The sequence below is a fragment of the Gallinula chloropus genome, assembly GCF_964237585.1.
Source record: "Gallinula chloropus genome assembly, chromosome: 2".
NCBI classification, from domain to species: Eukaryota; Metazoa; Chordata; class Aves; order Gruiformes; family Rallidae; genus Gallinula; species Gallinula chloropus.
In genome coordinates, this window is record NC_140086.1 from 66,862,311 (window position 1) to 66,879,646 (window position 17,336).

Consider the following 17,336-nt stretch of genomic DNA (forward strand, 5'->3'; position numbering starts at 1 on the left):
GCAGGGAAGACAGAGACATCTCAGTCAGGTATCAGAAGATAACTCTTCCTTCAGTAGGAAAGAGGAAAAGCACTGCTTTTCTCAAATTTCCAAGTGTTAACAATGACAGATAGCACTCTTTATACCTAGGTCCTCAGAGCTCCTCCTATCAGCCCTTAATTTTTCTCCAAACTAGCAAGCAAGGCTTTACAGAGGCAAGCGCTCTGCTCAGATGGCACAGCACAGACCCCTCTCCTGCTTACAAAGAAAGAGAAATAGGAGGCAGCGATCTATAGAGCCGTCTCGGGAGAAAGCAGGAAGAGCAAGACACAGAAGACAACGCAGAAGAACAGAGAGACTCAGCAAGCCATGGGTTTGGGGAACAATTTCTGGGTACCTCAGAAACACTCAAAGAGCCATAGGTGTTTGCCATCCCTCCTAATTTGCATGCTCTTTATTCCTGCTTCTAGGACCAGCAGGGCATGATCAGCACCACAAGATTCCCATCACGGTCAAGTATCCAACGACCCAACAGCACAAACCTTTCCAGACAGCCACATCTGCTGTATTTCAGCAGAGTGGGATTTGCCAGGACAGGATTCACTCGCAAGCTTTCCCCAAACCACGCTCACGGAGGAGGCTCAAACGTTACACAACTCTACGCCTATGTCCATTTACCTGCGTGTCGTGGAATAATACCTGGAGTTCATAGTTCTTCAGCATCCACGAGTGCTTGTGTAAATGCTTCAAGGCTAAATGGACAGCGGGCAACACGCCTGCCGTTATGTTTCTCCGATCAATCAGGCAGCTGATGGGTGAAAGCCCAAGAAGAGAGAGGCGAGTGCGATCCAGTTCCTCAGAGCACCTGGTGATTAGTAACACAAACAGCACCGACAAGACTAGTTTCCAGTTCCAGAAAACCATCTTTCTTGGTGCTTTTCTCCTTTTTCGTTCCCTTCCCCTGCAGCCCACATCCCTGTGGAACAGGCCTTACATTCCCTGCTTGCCCGACATTTTGCAGCTTTCCTTCGCTCCAGTCAGCTGTGTCCCTCTAAGAAAGGAGCTAATTGTTATTAAAGGATAAAGACCTCTCTACGGCTGGCTTTTCCAATTTGGACAGTAATCCAGCTCACAGCAGTGCTGTGAATCAATACTTCACAAGAATAATCTCTAGGCAAAGTGCTCTGCCAAGTCTAATTTTAAACATGTGTCATTTTAAACATTTCTGTAGCAGAAATACTCATCCATAGGTGACAAATCGATAAACAAACTAGTACGATTCCTTTGAAAATGGATATTCTAGGGATTGATCGAAGTGGTTGCGTACTGAACTCGTACTTGCAGCAATCTGTACAGCACCGGGCTGGAAGATTGCTTCAGTTTGTTTTACCTTGTGCATACCACATTCTCAATTGGCTTCATACAGACCAAACAAAGAATACGCAGTCTTGAGTGCTGACAATATTTGATACACTCCTGGTGCAATAGCTACACCAGCTCGAAGCTGTATATCCTCTGCCTGGTTCTGCTTTGCTAAGAAACCCCATGCTTCCCTTACACTCGGTGCGGGTTCTGAGCATACATAGAATTCACGCCTGGTCCTCCCAAGTACACTGACATAGCTTTTGACAGGCATTTCACATATTGTCGTAGCTAGCTAAGTAGTTTCATCACACTATTTGCAGTTTTCCGAGTAATATGCCAGGCTACAGAATGGAATGGATGCTGAGAATGCACAGAAAATAGAAATACTGGAGAAAACCTTCTTTGCTGCAGGATAACACAACTCACCAGGATAAGAAAGAAATAGATATGGGACCACCACACCAGAGAAGGATGTGCACCTCTGCTCCCCGGCACTCACAGCCTACCGCACCCCTCAGGCGAGCGCCATCCTCGCTGCCCCCTTCACATCAGCAATGCCCCTCTACGTGGCTGTATGCAGCCACCCTCTGCGATCCCTTCCTTCCCTCCACTCAAAACAGCCAGCTCTCCCCTTGTGCAGAAAGCCCCACGCACCTTTTGGGATCCTGTCATAGGCAAAGGAGGGAAAGGGAAGAGCCAAGCCCAGGGACAGGGAGGGGAAGAACATCTGGACTGGGAGATGCTTGTTTGTCCAAGAAGAAAAAAGCTCTGATTTTCAGCGCAGTGTCATTACTCATGCAGCTGAATGGCAAATTGTTTTGCCAGCTTGTGGAAATTCAAGATTTCAAAAGAAATGCCCTGTGCCAAGCTGGGATGGAAAACCTAAAACCTCAAAGGTTTTCATGACTCAATAATCTGAAAGAAAAACCAATGGAAGGGCTCATAGGCAGAAGTTTGATTTGCTATAAATCAAATTTGAAATTATATGTTCAGAGCTTGGCAATTTATTTTCTGAGCAGTTGAAATTTCAAAACAAAGTATTAGTTTGCTGCAGAAAGTAAGGGTGTTTGGTTTTTTTTTAGTTTTCAAAACACAGGGCTCCAGGTCAATAAATTATTTTGAAACTGACATGCAACTAAAAAGGTTCTACAGAAAATCTCCAAATAAAGTCTAATTAGAAATACTCTAACTTATAATTACAATCTATATATTGCATGATGTGAGGGCATGGAAACAAATAGCTAAGTACAAGTAAAAAAAAGCAAAGCAATATTCAATAAAGAAGCAATAAATGTCAGCCTTGGGCTGAATGAATAGCCCCAAGCAGAAGCTACGCTCAATTTATTACTAACTGTCCAGAGCGACTCTTCTGCCAACTCACTAGTACAACTGGATGGACAAGAAAAGAGCCCAATCTATTATTATTCCTCTCCATGAATTCTCGGAAGCAAACATGAGGTGAAATAGAAACACCTGATGCATAACTCTTGCGTTTCCTCATCACTATCGCCTACACTTAGAAAGCAGCACAGCGGCAAGGAGCCCTTCGTGCAGTGAAGGAGATAGATACTGCTCTTCTTCCTGCACAAGGCTGTGCTCAAATTAAATGCAGCAGGGTCAAAATTTATTATGGGAATTCCCTAGATCTTGAAATTTAGCAAATTAGCTGGGCAAAGCACAAAGGAGGCAACACATTCCAGTAGCACAGTCCAGCACTGCAACAATTTAACACAGTGACCTAGTAGATGTTTTCTGTTGCTTAGTCTCATGATTCTATAATGTGATTATCGAAAACATAATTTTTAAACATTTTTCAAACTTGGGATGAAATTCTTCCCTGAGCAGAGGGCTAGTGCAGGCCAAGATGTTGCTTAAATCCCATTTAATACCTTTCTTAGAGGCTTAAACAGGATTTTGTTGGTGAATAGTCCTTGGACCAGCCTTCTTTACCAGCATTACTTCGGCATTGACAACACTAAGGGAGAGGAGGGGGGGAAAGCAGAAGGCATTCATGCTGACGGAGCTTAGCAGCTAAGGTATTCTGAAGTGCTCTCTTCCTATGCCTAAATCTTTTCATCAACTAAGCATGGACGTGGGGCTCTGTGAGTCAGAGCTTTGACTCGTATTTGGGTAACAAAAAAAACCAAACCCACAAATATCCAATATCCTCTTCTGTGTTCAAAAGCCAGATCTTCCATCACACCTCATTCAAGCCCCGTTGCCCAACCAATGCCTTTAAATTCATGAGAGACCAGCGGTTCATCAGAGGCTATGACATAGTTTTTGGTACCATATGGTACCAAACATATGGTACCAAATGTATGGTACCATACATATTAAGAACATACATTTTTAGGGAGCATCACCTAATTCTACAGATACATGACTGGTTTCAACCTCTTTTCTTCTGCTTGTGCTACTTTCGGGTCTCCTCGGCAATGCGGCTTTTAACCCATGCCTGCCAAAGGAACAAAGAAGATCATGTACTAGTGCAGCTTCATCTTACTGGCTTCCTTAAAATCCACTTCCTGACAGAAACATTTGACTATCCAGATGCAGTATTTTGTTGCTAATTAAACCTGCAAAACTTGCACCAAAATGTTCCTGTATGTTTTCACTTTGACCAAAAAACCCCATGTTGCCATACACATGATTAACCATACAGGTATATTTTTCTGGTTTAGAATAAGTCTGAGGCTTATTATCTACAAAAGCACATTGTCATGCCCCCATCAAACAAATGAAGATGCAATCTTTCTACAGAGTTTACTCGTCACCCTCAGAATCTACTACCAAAACATAACAATTTTGAAATCTTAATCAGCCACCTCAGTGCATCTTACATGCACTTCTCAGATGTGAAGCTGAATTTCCACAATTATTTGAAATAATACTAATTTTGACATGATTTCAGCATTCAGAAAATGAAGGCAATTTAATTTTAAACCCCGCCTTCCCTGCTGCTTTGGGAGGCTTTACCAAAGGTAAATAATTGTTCCTCGGCATAGTGAGGATCAGTATAGTTTTTGCAAGAGCTAGCTGAAAGCCTCAGGACAGAGCTGGTGACCAGATGACTCACTCTTGGCATCTCCTTTGTGAGATCTGCACAAACTGAGTAATTCTCAGAGAGGGAAACTGTGGGAGGAAATTGTGCTCCCTCGTAGGAGCACAGTCCCTGAGAACTGAATAAAACACCACCAACCCAAACACCTGGCATAAACGTATTGCCTCTTGCCCATATTTTCCAAAGGCAAAAGGAGAAATCTTTCCTGTGTTGTCCTCTTTACCACATTATCCTCTGCCTTTATAGCATTTTAAATTGAGTTCTCAATCCCCTGATCAGTATTTCTGAACCGTAAATCACTTCAAGAGTTATTAGTTCATGTAAAAGGTTGACTAAAGACTGTATTAACTGTGTTATAGCTTAAATATATAGCCAGCCTTTATGTCACCTCCTGCCTCCCACACCGAAGTTCCTCCCCCTTGAGTAACACCCATTAACATTTACAGGATGTTCTAATCCCAGCCTCAAATGTTAGTTTTTTCAAAGTAGGTTATCATTCACCCCTCTTGTCCCAAGTGTCTCCGATCTTGCTGCTTAATCGCTCAGAGTAATTAGAGTACAGCATGCTCACACATCCTAAGAAACCTTAGTAATGCATTGGAAACCATTATGATTTATTTTGGATGGTAACTGCCGATCTGACATCAAGACCAAGCTTCTACCTATGCCAAGAGCAGCTTCAATATTGAGACACTATTATTTGCTCTAACGTGTCCCAGCTTTTTAAGTAGCTGGCTGTTCAGGTAAAATTATTTACCTCCCCATTACCCAAATGACCAGGATATCTACTTTCAACTGCTCTACCAATACTGACCAGATTTGTAGCTAGCAAGATTCTCCTGGAGAAGGCAAATGAAAATTTATCTTTGCCGCAAATCCTAGTGCCTCCCTCCATATATGTATCCTGAAAATCTCATCTCTGCTTCCTTTCCCTGGCATTGAAGCACAAAGATCAAATTCATTTCCTCCATTCTGAGCAGAAGGCTTGAAGAAAAGAGATAAAATTACTAGTATATACAGCATCAGTGAGATTATTCCTGAAGTAATAGATCAAATTCTAGTGGCAGCACTTTGAGAATGAAGATGACAAACTGTAAAAGACTCAGAAGAAAGCCACAGGAATTCATAAGAAGCTGGGGGGGGGGGGGGGGGGAGGCGGGAGGGGAGAATGAAGCAACTCAGTCTAGTTTAATGTTCACAGGCGGCTTAATCTGTAACTTGCTCTATAATGGATGAAAAAAGGATTTCTAATAATACAAAAGTTTTTAACTTATTGGTCAATGAAAACACACTTCCTACCCTTCAGTAAACTGTCCCCTAACTGTCCCCCTTCTGTTAGATGAGTTAAAATGAGCTGTTTGCTGCAATAACCACACTGAGGGCTTCTGCTGACATTGAGATAACACCTCCCGATACCCACCGGCGACATAATTGTGCCAGCCCCACAGACCTGCCTTGAGTAACAAGACCCTTGGGACACAGTACTCCCACCACGTCACTCCTTTTGTTTGCATCGTACATGCTGTTATTTTTGCCAAGGTCAAACATACCATTTCTAGATAGATGTTAATTACAAAAATGACTGGGGTTTAGATTATGGTGGTTTTTAAATGCCTGCTCCTTGCATGTTTCTCAGCTACAAGATCTTTGAGGCACAATAAACTAATTCTAAAGGATATTTAATTCTGACAATACTGGCTGATCCTGAAAGGATCTGTATCCCAAAGGCTGAACAAAATCAGCATTTTATTCCACTAGGCAATTTGAAAGTTTAAAGCAAGTAACTATGAATGCCTTTGTTCTTAATTAGAAGTGGCAATTCTAGGTCTCCTCCTCATAGAAGCACACAACGTTTTCATAGGTGGGCTGGCTTTGTAAAGTGCTGAGCATCCAGCAATTCCCACTGATGTTGACAGAAAATGCAAATCACTCTGTGCTTTTGGAAAGCAAATCTTTGGTTCAGGGACCTAACTTGAAACTGGGTTTTTTTTGACAGGTTGGGTTTTTTTAGGAAGATGGGAGGGGGGAAAAGCAGCGATCTGGAGCTGATACCATTAGCATTCTTCACAGTGAGAAATAAGGAGCAGACAGGAGTCTGGCTAAGTTTAAAGCTCTGGAATACAAAACTTTTTGTATCACATTTTTCTACATTGCATGAAGTCTTCCTGCCACTAGCACATCCACCCCTCCAAATTAAATCCTCACCGACAACATGGAATTTCCTCCTGCTTATAATTTTTAGAGAGGGAGAAAGCAGAAGGGGAAAAAGGGAAAGTCGGCTCTCTGTCTTGGTCAGCCTCCTTTAAATTATTAACATTTATCGCTCTCCGAACTCCCAGGGGAAAGCAAAACCCAAGGTGCTTTTACAGAAGTTTCAAATTACATGAAAGACCCCCACAGAAACGCAGAGTTTAATAATCATAACTTTTTCATAATCTACTTGTATACTAAAATATCTCTGTATGATGCTGTTAAGATACACAGGAACGCAGGTCTGATAACCACAATGCTTGAAGAAAGTTACGTGCTGTATTTTGTACCACACCAAGTGTTAATCTGCCAAAAACTGTCTCTCTATATACAGTAAAAATTGTAAAGAAAGATACATGTTCTTTGCTAGAAAAACATGAAATTCCCTGTGAAAGCAGGAGCAGTAAACAGCGGAAAGGAAGTTAATTAACATCCCAAAAGAGGCCTCTCACTACTTCTCCCTGGAGGTTTTGGATGTAAAATGGTTACTTAGACACCTATTGTGTGTATGAATTTGCAGCAGAAGCTGAGGCCTACCATAGGTGAATGGCAAATTAAAATATGCAACTTCTTTAAGGAAAGAAAAGATTGAACAAATACAGTCTTAAAGATAGATGGTAGCGAATCTTTATTCAAAAAGCCTGAGATTATGGAAATAACTTAATCAGGCAGACAGGATGAGTTCCTCTAATGGGCAATGTGGCAAAATGGTCTTAGAAAGAAGGCGAATGTAGAGAAGAGAAGGGGGTTCAACCAAGAACTGAAAAAATACTCCGCAGAATCAACCACCCAGCGAGAGCACGTGAATCCAGCAGACCCAGCTTGCCAAGCAGCAAGCTAACCAAGTGTCCACCTATGGTCTGTGACAATCTGAAGGGAAGAAGGCTTCTGATTCCAGCAGGATCTAATCCATCAGAGCCTTTCATACAAGGCTGGATCCTCTGGATAACCGTAAAACAGTCATAAAGCCATGGTCACCCTGCACAGCCTGCCTTGCCAGCGATTTCCCAGCTCTGTAGCCAGGAAGGGGTTGCAGGGAGAGCGACGTATGCGAAATCTGGGAGCTGCTGCTCTCACAGCATCAGTGGTTACAGGGTCAGCAGAGTTTAAGCTGGAAGTAGCAATGGACTTTTAAAGGGATTTCAAGCAAATCACAGAGAAAAGTTTTCCAGGGAGGAGGAGGATTTGGGGGGATGCTGAAGACAAGATAGGAGGGCTTTCTAAAGTAGCTATTCTGGTTCACAGGGAAGCAGGCGGAAATCCCTAAGTGAAATATATGGCCTATATTGTAAGAGCTGGATTACTCTAATGGTCCTCTGATCTTAGAACTCATTAATTATTTAAGAGAAATACCATGGCCGTAGTAGGAAACCTAAGTTTTCTAAGCCTACCCCTCAAACTCGTGATGTTCACTTTAAAGCAATTAGTCCATTATCTGGGACTTCATCTCTCAGGAGCCTCAGTAACAACAATTTGGACAGCCCTGCTGAATGAGCCCTTACACTCTTTGTCCTTTGTGACTGTTATTTTCAGAGAGAAGGTGGATATTTGCCTTTAATTTGTTAGCTTTCATTTTCACATTTCAGAATACGTATTTGGAAAATACTATAGATGAAATTGTCAGAACTAAAGGCTGATGATAATGAAAAACTAACGGCAGAGAAATTGGACATCAATCACTGACTTGGCAATGAGATTACATGGTTATTCCATCACAAGGAAGAAAAAAAAAAGAGAACAACCTTTAAAAAAAGTGTTTGCCAGTCAGTGTGTCCCATTCCACTCAGCAGACAGCATCAAGTGGCCCCCAAACCCAGCAGATTTTACCCACAAGATCTTACCCTCTGCAAATAGAAGACTCTCTGTCTAGGGAAAAAACAACATCCCACAAGTGCCAGTGGCCTGGCAAGAGGAGACACAGCAGGACTGAAAATATAGTCCAGCTATTCTAAGGGGTATTACCCCCTCTAAGATGGAGCGATGCTGTGGCCGAACCAGTTTGCTTCAGGACTCAGGCTACTGGTCCATTAACGCTGGAGCCAGGGGACCACAAAAGTACAGCAAATCTCAGCTAGACCCACAAACCTGAGAATGATGCACCTGACTCCCGAAAAGCTTCAGGATCCTTCACTAATTTGGTCCCAGGATTCCTAGTACAAAAATAAATTCAAAACAATGTGATGTATGTCCACCATCCCCTCTCAGTCTGGAATCCTGCAGTCTGCAATAAGGCTCCTGGGATACGTGGGGCTGCTACATATCAAGTCACATCTCCACAGCACTGAGTCACACCTGTGCCGACTGGGCTCAGTGTAGCCCCAGGTACTCCAAAAATTGAGTCAAAACGGACCACAGAAGGATTTTCCTTGAATAACTTCCACCACTGAGGATTCCCTGAGCCAGACCTCCATACACAGTGGTTCAACCCCTCCTAAGGAAAAGTACCTCCTTTCCTGTGATAGCAGTGGCCTACACCCAAGTGTCATGGAAGAGCCGTTTGGCTCCCAGCTTCTGCAGTCCGCTCAAATGCATTGTTCTTCCTCCACGTGCCATGACAACATCCATAAAGCAAGGAAGCTGAAGGCAGAGAACAAGGCTGGAGACAGGCGTGCATCACGACGCTCAGATCATTCCCGGGAGGTGGTGTTTTGTAGCCTCGCCGTGCGATGCTACCTACATTGTCACCCCAAGTAGTTACGTGTGCTTCGTTACAAAAATACTGGGATGACAGCTTTTTGTGTGAATGCCGTCATTAAATCTCTCTCCCCTAGCTCCTTCCTCTCCCTTTTCTTATCACAAATATTTTCTTCACAGTTATCACCAGGATATTACACCCCGTCTTTTCCACAAACTTGAGTAATTCACTCCGGTTGATAACCGTATCAGGGGATAGGGCCTCCCCCTTCTTTCTTCAAATATAAATGGAAAATTCTGTCTAGATTTATTCAAAAAAGTAATTTTTCTCTGCTGAGGGAGCGCGTTTGGCATTTGAATCAAAAGACTCCATAACAGTGTGTTTTGCAGCACGCATAGGATAAGTTATACATGAAATTGCAAGACATATGCCAGAAAAATGATACATTGGCTTTGATCTCTTTGCAGAGATATTTAGAGGATATACATTCTGCAGGTCTGGGATCCGCACCCAGAGGAGTGGGTGCAGTGAATACATGATTTCTCTCCTCTCCCCACCCACACCTTAGCATCAGCGGAGAAAGCCAGCACAGAATTAACATAAACACTTAACTTTTAGACTGTGCCCTCCAAGTTTACAAAACTCTGAAGCAAAAAGAGGTTATGATGTCGCAAGTGGAGCCATATTACGCGAAAGTCAAAAGGGACGCTGCCTATTTAAAGACGTGTGTCCCTTCCGAGCAGAACGTCGCCAGCAGAGTAGACAGAGATCGTCATCCACACACAGAGTGTTTTGCATTTTAATGCTCCACTCTCTGCATATATCAGACCGCACAAGCACTTGGTAATATTTAAAGGTAAGAAATTACCCAACTACTTCAACATATGCCAGACACAAGCTCATCTGACAAGAACAAATGTCTGCCAGTTCAGCCTGCTGTAAACTGGACCCTCTTTTAGACCCTGACACCTCCTTGTGTGTTTAGCTGACTGTTACTCTCAGATGACCACAACACCTTGTCTGTCCCATTTTGAGCAGTGCTCTGCAGATGAAAGTGACGCTCCAGGCAGTTCAGGACTCAGAGCACTCACGAGGGTGTCAGGGCTCTCACCCTCAGAGTCCCAGATACACCATGCTTCCCTGCTCCAATCCAGATCTTCTCGGGTTAACTCAAATCCATGCGGCCTAAGACAAAGGGTCTCTGACCAACACACACATCGTGGGCACTTCTTTTGGGCAAGGTCTACTTGTACCTGTCAGATAAATGAGGCAAGGCGCTTTATGCTTAATTACAGTATAGGAGGAGGCAAGTACGTAATAAATGTCAATAACACTTGCATTTTGGGTTGGATTTTGTGGAGTTCTGCGCATTTTCCAGAGCTCACTCTTCTATGCCAACCTGCTATTTAAAGGTATTAGACTGTATTATGACACAAAGATGAGATTATATCAGGATTATCACAAATTGTTTGTAGTAGTTAGAGAAAATTAAATAATCTCATCCCCATAGTATGAATATTCTTCCTTCTTTGTGGTAACATACCCCATTTACTTCTGAAAGATACTTTTTTCAGCTTGTCAAGGCTCACTTTAATCTTCAGAAACAAGTGACAGAATCCCAACTTGCACACACAGCTTTCTATACGCGTTTAGATTCAAAACAAATTCAGTCTGTCTGTGCACCACTTGCAGCACTGCTCCTGCAAGAAATCAGAAAGTATGATGCAAATCCAAGGGAAGATACCCAACTTCCATTGAAGTCCTTGTCTTCTTCCACTATCCTTCTTCCTCTAGTTTCTGCATGGTCAGTTTTTTGCCTTGATTCAAGTTAAATAGTGTTGAAATTGATAAAATTGTCTACTAGAATGCTCAGTTCCTTTATTTTAGGGCTACTCTGCTTTTTTTCCCCTGTAACAGATGTGTGTAGGGGTGCTCAAGCAGAAACCATCTTTCCTGATTTAGATGAAGTTGTGAACTACATCTAGTGTATGTAGAGCTTCTAATTTCGTTATTTTGCAAGGTATTTATTTGCATTTTCCACCAACTACAGTTAGAATCCCAGGACTGGGAAAAAGAAGAAATATTGTATCACAGTTATTGATCCAAAGCCATAAACTATCAAGCACCCTTAACTTCTAGGACCTGGGCCAAGGTCTGTTGGAATCAGTGAATTACCACCATTAATTTCAATGGGCTTTGGATGAGAGACTCTTTGCAGATGATCCCTTTATAAATTCTCTAGTTTCTAAAATATCGTCACTAGCAAATTTTGCTTAAGAGTCTCATCCAGAGGTTGCCCCCCCGCTCTCACCGAAACAAGCAGTGCAAATTAAAAGCCTCTAACTTTGACCAGACTTCTGCAGATGCCTATGCCTGAGCTTTGAGCTTATGCAGGAATACACAAATAGAGGAAGATGTGCCCATGGGGTGGCAAAACAGAGTTCTGCGACCTGGACCAGGATCGCACTCCCAATACATTTACTTAACCATCAAAAACACTCAAGAAAGAAGCCTCTGCATATTTTATGTGCTTGCTGTGGTCGTACTTTGTAACAAAGATGTAATTCACACAATCACAACCTGCTGAAACACAGACTAAGGTTTGAACCAAAGTGCTTCGTTCAGTTTAAAGGCTTTGAAAAACACCAGCGCTGCTGCCTGCGTGCTCAAAGGTTAGCGAGTTCACGTGCTGACACACAACAGCCAAACTTAGAAGGCACACAGCAGTTCTTCAAGTGGTTGGTCAGAATGTAAAGACATTGTAATGCTTCGATACACAAACAAGAAATTTCAAGTAAACTCAAATACTCAGTTCAACCCTGACTGAAAAATACCTGAATCCATATTTAAAAAAAAAAAAGAAAACCAAACAAAAAAAAAAAACCCACCATTTTTTAAATTTTCATTATAATTTTCATGATCTTCTTCTTAAGTATTATGCAAAATTGCAATACAAACATCAGATTGAGGCAAATGGGAGATTTTGGAGTGATATGAGGGAGAATATCTGAGAATCTGGACCACTGCCATACATTTCCTGAGCTTGATACTACAATTATTTCTCAAGCTATTACAAAAAATCCTGTGTGTTCAAGGCTCCATATTCACTCCTCAAGAGCCGACGATGCCACGAGCACCTGCGAAGCCCTGAGAGGGAGAACTGCTCCCTGGCCTGTGATTATGCAACGATAGGGATCCAGGCCCTTCAGGCATACCGATTTATTGGCAACCTCAGAAAACAGGCTGAGGACCAAGTGGGCATGACGAGCCATTTACCCTGCTGCTTACCATAAGTGCACTAAAGGAATAAGGTAATGTCTGAAGAGAGTGAAAAAGTTTGCACTGCCATTATGCATCTAATGGCCATTCCAGCCATTAGTCTATTCCGTGTGGATGTGGTCAATCTAGCACTCCCCGTGAGCACCGGGTTATTTACTTGTCACTGTTGAGCGTGCAATAATGATCCAGCTGTACTCCAAATATATACGTTCACCTGACTTAGCATTCCATAACCATCTGCTTATTAATTGCTTAAAAGCATTCAGAGCTACACAGCAAGCAGGAAACATGACCCTGATTCTTTATGTCCCTGGAGTACAAAACAGTAAAGATGCAGTTTTTAAGATACTGAAGCTCATTCCAGAACAAACAGGGCACTTCCCCACAGGGCACTTCCCCCCCCCCCCCCCCCCCCTCCTCCCCCCCAATATTTTAAGGCTAGCTACATCATTCAGAACCCAAAATTTGTATTAAGAACTTGAAAATATTTTGACTGCAGTGAAGTGCAGCACTTTATTGATCATGGTGTTACTCTATGAAGAAGGAAGGTCTTGCCTAGGCTTCTATACTTCCTATGCATGTGTTATTTTTGTAACATTTCCATCCAAGGGAAGGATTTAAATGAAACAATGTAATGAAAACGGGATTAGGAGAACTGTGATTTCTTACATTTTTTTTACACATACCTCACTTTCTGAAACAGGTAATGCCATTCAGAAAATCCCCCATAATTCTTTTCATTATGATTGCTGAGTTCCCTCAGACTCTCTCTTTTCCTTTTTTTTTTTTTTTTTTAAGGAAACAAACAGCTACTCCAGGCTGATTTTGCCTGTATTCCCTTTTTCATCTTTCAACATCTCAGTCCTGTTCACATAACACAACACGATGCTCCTTCCTACGTAACATCTCCAGCAATATTGCCCCTCACATACACACATTTCTGATCAGATATCTGAAAAAAGATATATATATATCTATATATATATATACACTATGACAAATCTATGTCAATAAAAATCAGCCACCCTAGAAGGAGAGGCTTTTGTATTAATTTTGGGGACAGAGACGCTATCAGGAAAGAGTACAGCCTGTCACTGCTGCTCTCAGCTTGCTCCCACCCCACGCCGGATCCCGAGAATCGAAGTGGGGGGGGACAGGGGGGAAGACAAGAGGCTTCCTTAAATTTACAGCCAGGAAGATTTTCAGTAGTCCCTCGCTTTACCGGGGGTTGTCTCGGAGAGGAGCACCCGGCGTTACCCAAGAAACGCCTGCCATCTTCAGGACTACCTCGGTACTGAAGCGGCTCCTGCCCTCCGCAAGAACACCCTCACTGAAGTTGTGACCAAAACCAAACGCAGCTGGGGGCGGCTGGCGGTGGGAACCAACTTAATAAAGCCCTTGCCTCGCTAACCTGCCTCCCTCCCTCTCCCCCAGGCGAGGGAAAGACGTTTCCCAGCACAGCACCGCGCAGGGCTCCTCACACAGCCCGGCCCGGCCCGGCCTGACCCGCCGGCCGGCCCCGGGGCGGCGGTCCGGAGCTGGGCACCTCGCAGGCATCCCACCGCGCTGCCGGGCGCTCCGCGGGGGAGAGGGACTGCAAATTTAACTCTTGCCGAGGCGCGCCTCCGCGCCCCGCCGCCGCCCGCCCGCGCTGCCCGCCGCCGCGTACCCCCTTCCCGGGCGGGAGCCCAGCCGCTCCCCCGCGCCAGCCAAAGGAGAGGGAGGCAGGGAGACCCGGCGAAAGCCTGCGAGAGCCTCGCCGCCTCCTCCTCCAGCCACGGCTGCGGCCGCTGGCTTTCGCGTCCCGGCGCCTGCATGGGCTAAATCGGGATGTCAGCGTGTGCCCGTTGGCGGGGAGGGGGAGCGAAGTGGCCGGCGTGCATCTGTTGCTGAACGGGTAGCGGCTGGGAGAGGGATGCGGCCGCAGCTGTGCTGGGCGAGGGAGCGCCAGCGAGAGGCAGCCTCTCTCCCACCGGTGTACGTGCGTGCCAAGGGCAGCGGATCCCAGCCACCGCCGAGACACCCCCCGCCACCCGAGCGGCCGCCCGGGCCCACCCCCGAGCCTGCAAGCTGCCCCCGCCGCGCCGGGCAGGGACGCCCCCGGAGCGAGTGTCGGCTGCCCGGCGGAGCCGCTCCGGATATGCGGGGCGAGCAGGATACGGCCCGCCGGCTCCACTTCCTCTCCCTCCACCGCCGGTGCCTTCACATCTGCCGGCGGCTCGCGGGGCCGGGCGGGCAGGGCGGGCTCGGAGGCGCCGCGTACGGCCCCGCCGGCAGCCGCAGCCCCGGCCCGGGCGACCGCGCTGCCCTTGCGCCCCGGCACCCGCAGCGCCCCGGGACTGGGCGGCGGCGCCTCCCCCTGCGCCCAGCGGCGCGGGGCCCGCGGCGGTCCCTACCTCCGTGTCGTAGAGCCGCAGGTCCAGGAAATAGGGGTTGAGCAGGGACTCGTTGCGGATCTGATCCATAGCCAGTTGCACGGCTGGCAGCACCCCCCGGCCGATCTTGCTCTTCTGGTCCTCCTCGGACTGGCTGAGCGGCATCAAGCCCATGATGGAGATCGGCGTGGTGGCGTTGGGGGGCAACCCGGCCGCCCCCCGGGAGCTGCCCCGCGGCCAGCCCCAGCCCGGCGGTGCCCAGCCCAGGCACAGGAGCAGCAGTAGCATGGCAGGGTTGGAGGTGGCAGCGGCCGGTCTCCGCGGAGAGGGATGCATGCTGCTGGATCGGGGGGAGGAGGAGGAGGAGGAGGAGAAGGACTGGAGGGGGTGGGGGGGAAAGGAGAGGGGGGGGACACGGACAGATTGGCGGAAGGGAGCCGAGCCCCTCTCAGTCCGGGCGCATCCCCCGGCGGCAGAAGCCAAGGCGGGAGGAAAAGAGCCGCCTTTCCCTGCTTCCCCGGGAGCCTCGGGGTCTCCTCTCTCTTTCACCCCCCCCCCCCCCCTCCCCTGCCCTCCCCTCCCCTGGCAATAATCCTTCTGGCAATGGCGCCTACTCCTTTCCAGGTCTGCCAGCTGCAACCACCAGGAGCAATAAATAAATAAATAAACCCCACCACCACGCACACACAGGCACGCTCCCCACCAGCCGCCTCCTCTCTCCCCGGTGGCAGAGCAAAGCAGCGGGACCTGCCTCTGCCTTTCCCGGCTGTTCTCCCCCCTCTCCGCTCTCAGGGAGGGACAGCACCTCTCAGGCGCGGAGGGGGGGCCCGAGCAGCCCTCATTGAACACCTCCCTCCTTCCCCCCCCCTCCTCCTCCTCCAAAAGGGGGAAAAAAAAAAGCAAGCTCCGGCAGAAAACGCCGGAGAGGAGAACGCACACGCTCCCCCCGCCGCCTGAGCCGGGGAGGCGGAGGAGGGGAGCGGTGCCGAGCCGGGGCGGGGGTGCTAGTGCCGCATTCCCCGGGAGCCGGGGCAGCGCAGCGGGCGCGGGCTCCTGGCGGGCCGGGCAGCCGCCGCCGCCGCGGGCGGGAGGTGCCGCCTGCTCCCGACCCAAAAGGTCGAGCAAGAGCAGCCGAGCGGGCTGCGGAGCCCGGGGCCGGGGGCAGAGGAAAAGTGTGCGGCGGCAGCGGGGGGCCGGGCCGAGCTTCCCTCACGGCATCAGTATTCAGCGCCCGTGGGTCGGGCACCTTTCTCCAGGTGGCTCCCGGACGCCGGCGGCCGCTTGGACGCGGGGGCTGTTCCGCGGCCGCTGCCCACCCGCGGGCGCGGGGCGGCCGCCGAGCGCCGCGGCTGCCTCCGGCCGGCGGGCGCCTCGCGGCCCGGCCGGCGCCCTCCCCGCGCGGAGGCGCAGTTGCCCTCCCACCCCCGCCACCGCCACGCGCGACCCGGCACGGGCGCGCACACGCACGCTGGGCGCGCGCGCGGGCCCGCTCGCACGCGCGGCTGCCCTGCGCGGACGGGCGGGCGGGCTCCGCGCGCACACACACACCCCACCCCACCCCCCGCACGCGGCACGGCAGACACGCGCCCGCTCCCGCTTCGCGCCTCCGCCGGCCCCGCGCGCGCGCACACGCAGGGCCCCGGTCCGCCAGGCGGGATGCGGGGGCGGCGTGCCCGCTCTCCAGCCGCGGTGGGGTGTTGGGGGGGCGGGCAGGGGGGTCGTTTCCCCAAACTCTTCTCTTTTTCCAGCAGAAACTGCCGCCTCCCCCCCCGCCCCCCCAACCCACGCCCTTTCCCGCGCCTACCCCCGCACCCCGGCCGGCAGCCGTGGGCACGCCCCACGCCTTGGCCAAGGCTTTCTGCCGTGCTGCCAGCGTGTCCCGTCCCATCCTGACCCCCTGTTCCGCTGCGGGAACATGCTGCCCACCCTGGCCCCTGGTCTCACGAAGTCCCTTGGGCAGTGCATCGCTTCTCTGCAGCCCCGGGAGGGGACATGGGTCACCACTGGCAACACGCAATACTTCTCAGGGCCCTGCCTTCATCCCCTCGCTGCTCTATGCCTGCTCACCATTCTTCTGGCTCCAGGAAACCTCTGAAGATCCATCTCACACGTGTGCTTATACCACACACGTGCGTGACAGTGGCACCTGTTCACTGAATTGGCTGGAATTTTCGTGGGTGAAGAAGTTCTAAGACCACCAAGGTCTCACCTGGGGCTAAAAAAGCCTCGGCCGCAGCCTCGTGACAGCCCCTGCTCTACAGCCTTTCCCTTGGAATGACATCCAGCAGCGTTGACTCAAAGACATCAGCAACGAGGGGTCCACCACATCCCTTGATGAATCATTTCAATCGTGAATTAAGAGGTGTATCTCCTGCTCAGTAACGATCTG

General features: G+C 48.3%; 1 protein-coding gene across 1 annotated transcript in view; it reads right to left on the reverse strand.

Annotated features, from left to right (window-relative positions):
• The window catches only part of GABBR2 (gamma-aminobutyric acid type B receptor subunit 2), a gene marked incomplete at both ends in the record, with an annotated part of 476,157 nt that extends 460,874 nt beyond the window's left edge, over positions 1-15,283 (reverse strand). Inside the window, one exon of the mRNA XM_084260450.1 lies at positions 14,969-15,283. Within this exon, the coding sequence (XP_084116576.1) occupies positions 14,969-15,283 (315 nt within the window). The remainder of the gene's footprint in view (positions 1-14,968) is intronic.
• Positions 15,284-17,336: the final 2,053 nt, after the last annotated feature.